The 13,158-nt window shown below is 51.7% G+C and overlaps 1 protein-coding gene across 1 annotated transcript in view; it reads left to right on the top strand.

The window, feature by feature from the left end:
* Nucleotides 1–9,799, top strand: part of plcl5 (phospholipase C like 5) — a 41,319-nt gene extending 31,520 nt beyond the window's left edge. The window contains exons 2-4 of the mRNA XM_047037796.1: nucleotides 24–2,510; nucleotides 7,063–7,266; nucleotides 9,047–9,799. Coding sequence (XP_046893752.1) covers nucleotides 24–2,510; nucleotides 7,063–7,266; nucleotides 9,047–9,238 — 2,883 coding nt within the window. The 3' untranslated portion in view covers nucleotides 9,239–9,799. The remainder of the gene's footprint in view (nucleotides 1–23; nucleotides 2,511–7,062; nucleotides 7,267–9,046) is intronic.
* Nucleotides 9,800–13,158: the final 3,359 nt, after the last annotated feature.

Below are 13,158 nucleotides of genomic sequence, written 5' to 3'. Positions count from 1 at the left end.
CTCTCTGTCTGTTATTTCCCCAGGACGTCTCCAAGCAGAGGCAGGTGAGGAAGAAGACAGTGTCCTTTAGCTCCATGCCCAACGACCGCAAGATCAACAGCACAGCCGCCTGCATGGCCTTCATGATGGAGGGCTGCGAGATGAAGAAGGTGCGCTCCAACTCTCGCATGTACAACCGCTACTTCCTGCTGGACCCGGACATGCACTGGCTCCGCTGGGAACCCTCCAAGAAGGACTCGGAGAAGGCCAAGCTGGAGATCAAAAGCATCAAGGAGGTCCGCCTGGGGAAGAAGACCCCCGTCCTGCGCAGCAACGGCTTGTCGGACCAGTTCCCCGAGGAGTGCGCCTTCTCCATCATCTACGGGGACAACTACGAGTCTCTGGACCTTGTCGGCAGCACAGCAGACGTGGTCAGTACCTGGGTGATGGGCCTGAGGTACCTGGTCTCCTATGGAAGACACACAGTGGACATGGTGGAGCCCAGCCAGCCCAGCCTCCGTACCTCCTGGATCGGCTCCGTGTTTGAGCTGGCTGACATGGACAAGGAAGGCCACATAGACCTCTTCAGGGCCACGCAGATCATCAAAGGGCTCAACCCGGGTATGAAGGAATCCAGGATCGAGCTCAAATTCAAGGAGCTGCAGAAGGCCAAAGACCAATACGGGGAGGACATCAACGTGGACACCTTCGTGGAAGCTTACTGTGAGCTGTGCACCCGACCCGAGATCTTCTTCCTGCTGGTGCAGTTCTCCAGCAACAAGGAGTACCTGGACAGCAAGGACCTGATGCTGTTTGTGGAGGTGGAGCAGGGCGTGGAGGCGGGGACGGAGGACATTTGCAGGGACATCGTCCTGAAGTACGAGCCCTCCGCCGAGGGCAGAGAGCGAGGCTACCTCTCCATCGACGGCTTCACCCACTACCTCCTCTCCTCCGAGTGCCACATCTTCGACCCCCAGCACAAGCGGGTGTGCCAGGACATGAACCAGCCCCTGTCGCACTACTACATCAACTCCTCGCACAACGCCTCCCTGCTGGAGGACCACTTCTGGGGCTCGTCTGACATCAGCAGCTACATCCGGGCGCTGAGAATGGGCTGCCGCAGTCTGGAGGTCATCGTGTGGGACGGGCCAGACGCCGAGCCCGTGGTGTATGTGGGCAGCTCTGTGGCCTCTCAGCTAGCCCTCTCCAAGGTCCTGGACGTTATTAACCAGTATGCCTTTGAAAGCTCTGAGTACCCTCTGATCCTCTGCCTGGTGACTCACTGCTGCATCCCACAGCAGAGAGTCATGGCCCAGCACATGAAAAAGATCCTGGGTGACAAGCTCCACACAGAGCCGCCCAGCGCAGAGGAGCACTACTTGCCTTCCCCAGAGAACCTCAAGGGCAAAATCCTCCTGAAGGGCAAGCGTCTCCCCTCCAACTGCCCCGACTCTGAGGGAGAGGTGACCGACGAGGAGGAGGGCCTGGAGATGTCCAGGAGGGTGGGGGCAGACGAGAAGGACCAGTATAACGGACTAGGCAACAAGAGGCTGAGGCTGTGTAAGGAGCTGTCCGACCTGGTCTCCCTCTGTACGTCAGTGCAGTTCAGGGATTTCGAAATCTCCAAGAGGGACCAGAAATACTGGGAGATGTGCTCCTTCAACGAGGTGGACGCCAACAGGTTTGCCAATGAGTTCCCCGAGGATTTTGTGTGTTACAACAAGCGTTTTCTCTCCAGGGTTTATCCCACACCCATGCGTATCGACGCTAGTAATATGAACCCGCAGGACTTCTGGAAATGTGGATGCCAGATAGTGGCCATGAATTACCAGACCCCAGGCTTGATGATGGACCTAAACCTGGGCTGGTTCAGACAGAATGGAAACTGTGGCTATGTGCTTCGACCATCCATCATGAGAGAGGAGGTGTCCTACTTCAGTGCCAACGCCAGGGACTCCCTGCCAGGGGTGTCAGCTCAGCTGCTCCACATTAAAGTGATCAGTGGACAGAACCTGCCAAAACCCAGGGGTTCTGCTGCCAAGGGGGACGTGGTGGAGCCCTACATCTACGTGGAGATCCACGGGATCCCTGCCGACTGCGCCGAGCAGAGGACCAAGACCGTGTCTCAGAACGGGGATAACCCCATCTTCGACGAGAGCTTCGAGTTCCAGATCAACCTGCCCGAGTTAGCCGCCCTCCGCTTCGTCGTGCTCGACGACGACTACATCGGCGACGAGTTCATCGGGCAGTACACCATCCCCTTTGAGTGTCTTCAGCCCGGCTACAGGCACGTTCCCCTGCAGTCTTTGACCGGGGAGTTCCTCCCCAACACCACCCTGTTTGTCCACGTGGCCATCACCAACCGGCGTGGCGGGGGCAAGGCTCATAAACGGGGCCTGTCGGTGAGAAAGAGCAGAAAGACCAGGGAGTACACCTCCAGCAAGACCACCGGGATCAAGGTGGTGGACGAGCTGTTCCGAGCCTCCACGCAGCCCCTGAGAGAGGCCACTGACCTCCGCGAGAACGTGCAGGTAAGAGCGGGCCCCCCCGCCATTTTTTGATTTGCACCGTTTTGTCAACGAAGCAAAGACTCGCATATGCAATCGGTATTCCCAATGGTGCTCGTCTGTAGACTGATTTATTGCGCTGCCTGTGGGTCTTGTTGGGTGAATGAAGATAAAGCAATGCAGAGCTTTCAACAGGGATAAAAAGAGACACCAATTAAAAGTTAGAAAAAAAGCAACGGAAAATGAGGACATGGGAACAAAAATATGTGTGTGACTGGCTAAGTTCTCTTGCTGCCATAGATAAAGCCAACATGTTGCTAATTGTGTTGTATTTACATGCTGCCGTTAGACGGAGAAGCAATTAAGCGACCACGTGGGTAAACCAGTGCAATTAAGAGGTTCATGAATAGCAGTGACATTAAGGAACGAGGGTGAGTGCCAGGAGGGGGGGCGGGGGGGGGGGGGGGACAGAGTGCTGTGTTGCTAGGCTCTCCGAACAACTCTGTAAAACTCCAAACTAATCAGCCAGCCATTACTGTTTTGTGACAGTTACTTTACGCTGGCTGTTTCTCCTGAGACAGAGGCTGTTCCATTCCAACGACTGCATCTCGTGTCGTTTGCCGTTGCCATTGCGATTGAGGGATACGATGTTGACTGTCCTGCCGTCTGTGTAATGGAGATTGAAAGCAGGCATTTTTCATGCCCCATATACTTTGTATATCATCGGCTGTCTGGTTTAGACTGGCAGAGCCTTCTCCTATGGCTGATAGATTTAAGAACCAGATCTATTCTGAGTGTACACTTTCATTAGGACTCTGACGTGAACCTTAGCTGTTGACATAGCTTTGTGTCTCTTGTAGTCTATGGGCTTTTTAGCTCAATCAGCAACGCATGGTTTACCTCAGCTATGAGCCGGCTTCCTCAGTACACTCCCAGCCACTGCTGGGGGGGGAATCATTCAAGGGTGTAAACTTACAGTAGAGCATCGCATCCATCATCTTATTTTCTCCTCTATTTTTTGTCTTTGTCTCTATTATTTTTCCTGTCTTTACACAAGCTTCCTTCCTCATTCATTTATTTGCCACACTCTGTCTTAACTCCCGTGATTTTATAGTTTTCATTTAAGGGTTTTAAACCAGTCAGGCTCTTATCACGCTACGTCTGAAACTGGCAGGGGTGTCTTTTGCCAGGAGAAGGAATCTGGATATATTGAAATCCCCTTTTTGAGGCCATCTCTCTCAGTAGCTGCATCAACACAATAGCTCATATTTCTAAGAGAAAGTATTCTTTAATAAGTAGGCTCTGCCATGATCTTAGGATTCCGGTCGTTCTTAATATACGGGCTGAATGGGTTCGGTTCTAGGGGTTTGACCCAAGGACGTCTGCAGTCTTTGTTGCAGAGTCTGCTTGAAACCACACGATGTGAGATCCGCACTCCCTGAAACCACATACATATCATCTTAGTCTAATATTAGACTTTGAATTGGCATACAGTAGGCCCAACCTCAGTGGCCTGTAGATTAGCTGACGGCAACAGAATCCAGAATAGTTTTACCTCTGGACAGTAGCTATGTTTACTATCAGGTGACTCAGACAACAAATGATTACAGATGAGGGATATCAATCAAAGATGTGTCTTTATTACTGAAGGAAAGGAAATAGGCTGCTATAGCTGTATTGAATGCAGACCCAGACAGATAAGCAGGGCACATCATTATGACATGCTGTCATACATTTCTCAAATTCATGCATCCTGGCCTTGCTCTTTTCATTCATGATACAAGAAGACAGGTTATTGTGTTCCAGAAGTGAAATATAGGCTGTAATTTGGAGTGTTTACACAGCGTGCTGTTAAATTACAGTCTGACTTGGGATGAACATGATAGGAAGTGAATAATTTGCAGGGAGACGGCAGACAGCATAGCTTTTTCTGTGCCAGGTCAGTGTTTGTTGCACAAGAAGGATGAAGGGAAGAATTGGCTTTGCAAAAGTGACATGTGCAGATTCACGACAGAGATGCACTAAGAGTTTGTCATCTTAAAACCCGAGGCCTGGCTTGCGTGCAAGTCAGAATCTATTAAATTGAACCCTTCTGTTCCTCACTCAAAATCTTCCTTCTCAACATTTTTGGAAAGGAAAGAAAAAGGTGCAGTGGTCAGAGCTGCAATATTAAAAGAAAGGCCAGTGTCCAGAAGGCTGACATTTTGTCCAGATATACAGCTCTGGAAAAAGTTACACCACTACACCTTTTTCTTTGCTTTCCAATAACGTTGAAAAGTAAAATAAAATTTAAGTCACACGTGTTAAATGTGACACTTTTATGAGTTCTTCATCAGTGATTCACTCTCAGTGGCGATAAATAGATTTCGAACACAAATACGAGTCACAGTGATACGAGGCTTCCTCACAGAAGAAGAGAAGTAGATGAGAAGATGAAAAACACGAATACAAATAGTCAAAAGTGTTGTTGTGAATGCTATGTGGCTGTAGAGTTCCTGTAGTGGGTTGATTGGATGGTGGGCCCTGGATGACAGGTAAAACTCGGTCCCTGTGTGCTTCTTCATGCTGGGCCAGGAGAACCACCTGTTGTCAAGGCTGGCATCTCCCCACGGAGCACAGCTCCACTACTGAGCTCTCTCTCCCCTGAGACACATGCCAGAGAGAGGAGCGGAGAGACAAATAAAGAGATAGACCTCCAAGGATTCTCCTCAAAGCCCTGTTTCTGCTCGGCGGGCAAGTGATAATGAGGCAAGGCATAAACTTGAGCGCACACATGCACACGGGCACGTGCACACACACAAAGATGTGCTCGGGCATATTAACTTGCGATACACAGGATCAGCTCGTAATGGACGTGCACTCGGCGACAGACACACTCAAATGTGCATAGAACGGTGTTATTAAAGGCCTCGTTCTGTTCCTCTAAGCACGGAGAGAGAGAGAGGTAATTTTCGGTCCGTTTCCAGGTGGTCTCCTCGGAACAATACCAAGCTGAGAGTGGCTTGTCTGGGAGAAGCAAGGCAGTCAAAGAGCCAGAGCCTGGACGAACAGTACCATGCCTCTTATTGTTCCATGGCAGTAAATCCATGGACTCTGTGGGAGATTGAGCGCTCCTCCCCAGGGCTCCGTGGCTGTATGAGGCCCCTGGGGAGTGGTGTAATAGCAGGAGGCCAGGCCAAGCTAGACCAGGCTTTGTTCCCTGGGCATGCGTGCCAGTGTAGACCCTGGCTTATCCACTTCAGCTCTGCACTCTGGCCCAGGGAGAGAGCGGAACAAAAACAGCAGTGTAACCAGACACGCAGTCCTCATTCGGGGAATGTTGTAGGGAGGAGAGGAGGGGAGGAGGGGAGGGAGGAGGGGAGGGAGAAGAGGAGGAATGAGGGGGTAATTAAAAACACCAGCCTCTTGTTTGATTTCGCTGCCCCACATACTGAATACAGTGTTTTATGGTATGACTTCACGCTGGCTAAACACACACACACACACATACATACACAGAACCACACACACACGCAACCTTTATACGCAAGGCTAACAGGACCACTCAAACCCATAAACCTGTTATCCCTTCCCTCTCTCTGTTTGAGCGTGGGTCTAAGAATCTCTCCTTGGCTGTTCTTGCCAGGCCAGAGGGTGTTATTGTCCCAGGTTGAGGCTTTGCATACAGACAACTTCCTAGCTCTGTTGGCTGCCTCACAGGAAGATCGTTTGGCCCCACTATGACAGCACATCCTCCAGGGGTAGAAAAGAGTCTTTCTCCCCGACCGGAGGTCTGGCCAGGGGAGACAGCCTTTCCCACACTGCCGAGTGTGTGGACTGATTCCCAAATACCACCACCACGCTCGCTGTCATTTTTCACTCTCTTTTCATCCTGTCTCTTTATGTTGTTCTTCCTTTACTATTTCCTCCCTCTTTCTCCCTAATTTAGGACTCTCTCTTTCAGCCCTCACTTCTTTTTTTCTTCTTCTCTCTCCTTTGCTCTCATTTGTCCGTCTGACGGCTCTGTGAATAGCGGAGGGCCTCAGTCTCCTATGCTGCATGAGCAGAGCTGGGTTTGGCCAGGCAGGCTGGCTGGAGGTGCTGGCCCCGCCCGGCCCTGTGGTTGCGTAGCCAGCCAAAGGGAGAAGTCAGGGCAGCCACACTGGTGGGGGAGAGGCTGGTCTGGAGGCCGGAGGCAGGTCCCGAGGTGGGGAGAGAGGAGCCGGGGAGAGGCGAGAGGCTGCGGTTGAGATGCCGGGCCTCCAGAGTCCCACTGCTGGGGAATGAACTGGCTGATGTCATGGGAAGCACTTTGTCTGCTCAAACAAACTAACCCCTACTGCTGTCCGCCTGAGCTCTGAGGGAAGGAGTGGGATCAGCAGAACCCATGATCTCCGTGATGTCATCACAACCAGCACCATGTGTCACAGAGTCACAGTGATCTGGGTCTTTACCGTGAACAGGGACAGCGGAACCAGCCATCCATCTGTGTTTGCGTAGCTGCATAGTGTTGCAAAATAACAATCACAGTACAGCACCAGAATCTCTAGTCTCATCCTAAAGCCTTTTGTGTGTGTGTGTGTGTATTTTCCTCCAGAATGCCATGGTGTCCTTTAAGGAGCTGTGTGGGCTGACTCCTGCGGCCAACATGAAGCAGTGCATCCTCACCGTGTCCACCTGGCTGATGAACAGTGAGCGAGGCCTGAAGGTCACCGTGGACCTGAGTGAGACCTACCCCACCATGGAGGCCCAGGGGCTGGTCCCAGAGCTGCTCCGCAAGGTCCTCAACGCCTACGACATGGTACGCCCCACGTGTTCACATACACTCACTCACTCAGAGTTACAATGTGCTAAGATAGCATCTAGCGTTGTGCTGCGATCGACGTTTCCTCGTCTGTAGAGCAGTTGTTGCTGCTGCTAAACCTCTCCCCGGTATCCCATCCTGCTGAGCGAGTCCTCAGCCATCGCTTTCCATCCGGCCTCCTGTCTCTTTCCATCCGGCCTCCTGTCTCTTTCAAGGAGGTCTCCTCCATTATGAACTTAGGAATCCTCTGCCTGTTGGTATCTTCCAACACGGGGCGAGGGGAGGGGGGAGACGGAGGCTTCCAGGTGCTCTCCTCAAGCCCTCGGCCCACCTCTCCAGCCCGTTTGCTGCGTGGTGGGCCGACCCGGCAAAGTGGGTCAGCGGAGGGGAGCTCTGGTGTTCCTCACGACGCCGCCGTGTCCACAGAGTTCCGATCCCAGGCTCACCCCTCTGCCGAAACCTGCAGTGCAGCGCTGACAGAAGCGCTCCCCAGAGGAGACCTAAATAGCATCTGCTCTGAATTTCATGAGCCTCTCCTGTGAGAAAGGCTACTCAGTAGCCGTAAGGGCAGCTGCTACATTACATTTGCATGCGAGGAGCCAAAGAGAGGAGCGAGGTAACATTCCCCAACTTCTTGGCGTGCGAACGTGAGACATAGTCAGCTTCCCGGCGTCGAGGAGACGCGACACAGCAGAGACACTGTCCTGAGGACAAGGTCAGTCAGCTGACTGTTTGGGTATACTTCCAAACGCTTCGTTCACTGACAACCACCCTGCACAAAGAACAGAGGGCCCAGTGTGTGTCTACGTGTGTGACAGACAGAGAGAGAGAGAGACAGAGAGAGAGAGAGAGACACAGAGAGAGAGAGAGAGAGAGAGAGAGAGAGAGAGAGAGAGAGAGAGAGAGAGAGAGAGAGAGAGAGAGAGAGAGAGAGAGAGAGAGAGAATGTCTGACAAAGTGTGCATGTGCGCTTGCTTGCGTGCATGTGTGTGTGTGTGTGTGTGTGTGTGTATGTCCAAACTTCAGCCGTCAGGGCACAAAAGCACACTGCCGTCTGTCCTCAGACTGCTTGTGTAGGACGCTCGTGTCCTGACCCTGCGGTGAACTGAGCGTCAGCACTTTGGAACGCGGTGGTCAGCAGTCCTGCGGGACCAGCAGCATGAGGGAGACGGGGGCCAGTCCAGCCCCCCCACCCTCACCCACCCCAACCCCCCCCACCATTCCACTCCTCACACACAATGTGTGCTTCCCGTTTCCGAGCCTCCATAACTAGAGGTGTGAGATGTGGTTATCTTGTCCCTGACTGCTGGGTCGAGGTCAACTGCAGCTCTAGGTGGGGCTGAGTATGGCCTTAGACGCTGCCATGGGTCACCAGATCTAAGAGCCTGTCTGGACTGGAGAACACTTGAAAATCTTTATCGCCTTCGGTTCTTCGCCACACCAACACGGGAATGAAACCCTGCCACCTGCCAACCAGTGTGGCTGTGGGGTGTGCGGTGAAAAGTATAGATGTACACAGGCATTAACCATTTAACTATTCCTGTCTGTCGTTTATTAAAAGCAACCCGATGACTCCGACACGTTGACATGATGGTGTTCCCCTGCCGAAATGTCGCTGTTTTACAACCCAACTCAATTATATTTCCCCAAGTTTCTGTGTGAATGTTACAGGAAGTGGATCTGTTTTCCTCTGGGCCTTGAGTATGCGCTATTGCGTAATGAGGAAGTGTTGTGTGACCCGTCATCACTTCCTGTGCACATGGGCTTCCTCCTCCAGATGATCCAGACGAGCAGGACTCTGATCGAGTCAGCAGACGGCGTCTACTCCAAGCTCACACAAGCCCAGCGGGCAGGTAAGGACACGTCTCCACCTCACACATCCGCATGGCTCACTCCCAGGGCAAAACCAACTCTAAAACCACTGTCACTGATTCAGATCAGATTCGGATCTGAATCTGAAACAAGTTGAATCTCCAAGTAAGTGTACACAAACGAGGAAGCTGCTTTGGTGGGCAGGTGCTGGGCATAAACATATTAGAATCTTAGGAGATAAGTGGCTGCGTAGACTATTATGGGATACACAGCTATTCCAAACCGATGTCAACAGCGGCCTCATCATTGGCATCAGCATGGTCGTCATCGGCGACGGACGTGCTGTGTCGTTTGCAATGCGTCATTGCCGTCCTTTGTGAGTCACGACAGACGGCCTGGGATGTCAACAGGGAGGGAATTGCTATCTCTGAGTCCCTGAAGAGACAGGGTGACAAAGAGGAGGAGGTGGAGAAAACACTGTCCATTACATTGACTACCATACGACTGCATAGAAATACCTTTAGTAACAACATTGGAACTGCTAGTTAGTTATGGTTTAAATAAGGTCTACCGGTACGAACTATTACATCAGCAGCTGGGCTTTCCAGGTGTTAGCGGGTTGTTAACATTCAAAACCCAAATCTTGTTTTGGGAACACAACCTTCAACTTCTCCTTTACATTTAGTCATTTAGTAGACACTCTTATCCACAGCGACTTACAGTAACTACAGGGACATTCCCCCGAGGCAAGTAGGGTGAAGTGCCTTGCCCAAGGACACAACATCATTTTGGTTTGGCCGGGAATCAAACTGGCGACCTTCAGATTACCAGCCTGATTCCCTCACCGTTCAGCCACCTGACTCCCAAAATCTTTACAACATCCTCTTGCCCTGGATGTTGGTGAGGACATGGGTTGAAGACTTGCTGGACTTGGATGTTGGATTTGCCCCCCGGCCTCCTCTGATGTGGCTGCCCACTGCTCCTGGCTGCCCCAGGGGAAGCACAAAAGGACGGTGGTGTGTTTGACCATTCTGTGACCATTACAAAATTGTTCTTCTGCTGCTGGAGTTTCTCTAATTAAGAGCTCAAACAAATTGAGAGAGAAAGGAAGAAAGAGAGAGAGAGAGAGAAAGGAAGAAAGAGAGAGAGAAAGGAAGAAAGAGAGAGAGACCAGAGAAAAAGGGATGAGGCAGGAGAATAGAAGTGGATTGTGTTGTCCATGTTGCTTTTTTAAATGCGGTCCAGACTTTCAATGCATGGCTATAATTGACTATAACACGATCATTTGTACAAAATGCAGCCAAATTAGAGAGCCATCGAGGGGCTTGTTCCCGGCTTCCCGCTGCGCGGCACTAATTGCTGGTTGTCTGCTTGGTCCTTCCTGGAGTGCTGCTCCAACTACAAATGGCCCCAGATAGGAGAACAGAAACAGATTATAAGGCCTGAGAAAGATGAATCTTGACATGTTTTACTGTCATAATTATATCTGTTTACCTACAGTGTTTGTCTGCCTGGGACTGGCACAATACACAAGAACAAGCCCACAAACAGCAAAACAAACATCCTTTCAGATCTGTCAGGACTATGGAGAGTTCAGTTAAGACAATCACGTATTAGATTTCAGCATTTATTGTTACATGACATGGACATGTAGATTTGACTTTGGAGGAGTGGATGATCTAAGGAAAGCACTCCTCTGCCTCCTCGATGCAACACATACAAACATGACATATGAGGCAGGGAGCAATAGAGATATAATCCCCCTGGTGGATAGAACATACAGATAGCATGGGGGAGGAGGGGATGGTGGAGGGCGGCAGCAGCACTGATCATACAACAAATGGGCTGAGTGTGTGCGTATCCGCGCGGCCTTTTAGTGCCGTCCTATCGGACGTGGCCCAATGGGCTTGTGCTGCTAACACAGGTGTGGTAATGAGCGAATGACACGCGCTGCCCGATTGCCCTGCCTGAACTAGCTGCGCTTATTCAATGCAAAACGTGCATATGCAAGCACAGGTTGGCCTCCAATGCTTCTCCACTCTGGACTGAGGTAGTCACGACAAGCTCTGTGTTGTGTGAGTGTGTGTGTCTCTGTAGAGGTAATAATGAAGGTAGAGGATTCACACAGTTCAGCAGACAGTGAGGACACACGGCTGGCACGCCCAGTACGCCCTGACGTGCTCAGCCCTCCGTACCCTGCAGGCCCCTCTTCCTTTCAGCCACTCTGCCACCCACCACCCACTTGGTGCCCTCCCTCCCCCGTTCGGCCTGTGCCAGGGCCGTGCTGGGCAACTACCCAGAGATGGAGCCTTGGAGTTGGGCTGGAATCAATGAGCACTCCCCCGCTCTGATGTTCCGTGGAGCTCCACGGCCACAGAGCTCCAGAGGCCCCAGGGGCTTAGCTTGGCTCCCTCCCCACTCAGCCCCCCTCAGCCCCCCAGACCCACCGCCTCACAGCTGTGTGCTGCTGTCTGTAGGTGTCGGCAAGGGGGGGGGGGGTTATGTAACAAGGAAACATTGGGAGGGGAAATGGAGCAACAAAAAAGAACCCCCTTGGGGGGCCCGATGCATGCCAAACATAACACTTTCTCTGACACCCAGCTCCCCCTCCGCTACCCCCCCTCCCAATGCAAACATACCGGGCAGGCCTCCTCCTGTCCTCTGTACCCCACCCCTGCCTGCCTCTCTTGTGTGGAGGCGATCGCAGCCCTCTGCCCAGTCGCTGCATCCCAGAGCCGGCTGTGTGACAGGGAGTCTGTTATAGTCGTGCAATGTGAGGCGGAAAAAATAATAATGGAAAAAATAAAAACAAGAATCTGAAGTGCGTGGAGAAACAAAAACACAGGAAGCAGTTTTTTTTTTCTCGTGTCGCAGCTTTTCCTCTGACGTCCTTGGGCTCCCACTAGCTCCACAGAGACACAGCTGACCACCGCTGTTTACCCACGAGGCACTGGGGCAGGAGGTTAGGACCAAGTCTCCTTTGATGGAGCCCAAGATGAGATGCAAGAGATGACAGGGAGTGTGTGGGTGTTTGTTAGTTTTCGTGTGGTTAACGTTTGTGTGCAGTGTGTGGGTGTGGGTGTGTGTGTGTCCAGCTTAACTAAAGCACTGCAGAAAGAGCGGCCACTAGTGGTAGTGTTGAATCACACCGAATCTCTGTGGTGGTACATTTCTGTAGAGGTCATAGATCAACACAGACGCATATACACGTTACTATGCGAGGCAGTCAGCCATAAGCCACAGCCAGAGATGGGAAAGCAACCTTCTGAGGTTCCTTTACCATTTCAAGGGACTATGTCATCATTATATTACTCATCTTGTACCTGTTCAGAGAGCTTTGCCTGGGGCTAGGACTAGCATGCCTGACAAAATGTCATGATGGCTTTCTGGAGCTTTCCAACCCATGTCAGGGGTCATGCCATGGTCTGATTGACAGCTGCATCACCAAGTCAGATAGGGGGATGATTGGCAGAGAGGTGATGGGAAGGGAGGTAGTATGACGGGAATTTACATCTGATTGAAGGTCCAGTTCCAATAACTGATTTGGGAGCCAAAATGTATAATTTGTCTTTTAATGGCTGTAAAAAGTGCAGGTGAAAATGTGCTATTACTGTAAAGCGCAAGGTTGGGAGAGATTGACATTGAGGTGTGTGTGTGTGTGCGTCATCCAGGCAAGATTTAAAATCTGTCTGGATTGAAGCTGACAACCATTACCAGGTAGTCTGAGCTGTGTCATCACTCAGGGCCACTTTGGCAAGAGCAGATGTCTGTCCTCAGGCTTTGGCTAATGGATTAAGGGGGTGGAAGGAGATGGAAGCCCCCTCCTCACAGGGGTGTGGGCCAAGGTCATGGGGAAGCAGGGGTCACTCTGATCTGGGGGCGACTCCAGCATTCATCCGTCTCCCCCCACCACCACCACAACCCCCCCCCCCCCCCCCCCTCCCACCCCTTTCTGTGACAGCCCTGCCCAGTCATTATGGCTGCTAATCAGTTGAATTTGGCCAGTGACGCTGACGTGTTGATGAGGATGGAGAGGTGCTGGATGAAACCCCCTGGGCTTCCCTGACGGCTCCCCAT

Source organism: Hypomesus transpacificus, chromosome 17, assembly GCF_021917145.1.
Source record: "Hypomesus transpacificus isolate Combined female chromosome 17, fHypTra1, whole genome shotgun sequence".
In the NCBI taxonomy this organism is placed as follows: domain Eukaryota; kingdom Metazoa; phylum Chordata; class Actinopteri; order Osmeriformes; family Osmeridae; genus Hypomesus; species Hypomesus transpacificus.
Note: the sequence above shows the minus strand (reverse complement) of the source record. Positions and strands in the feature narration are given on the sequence as shown.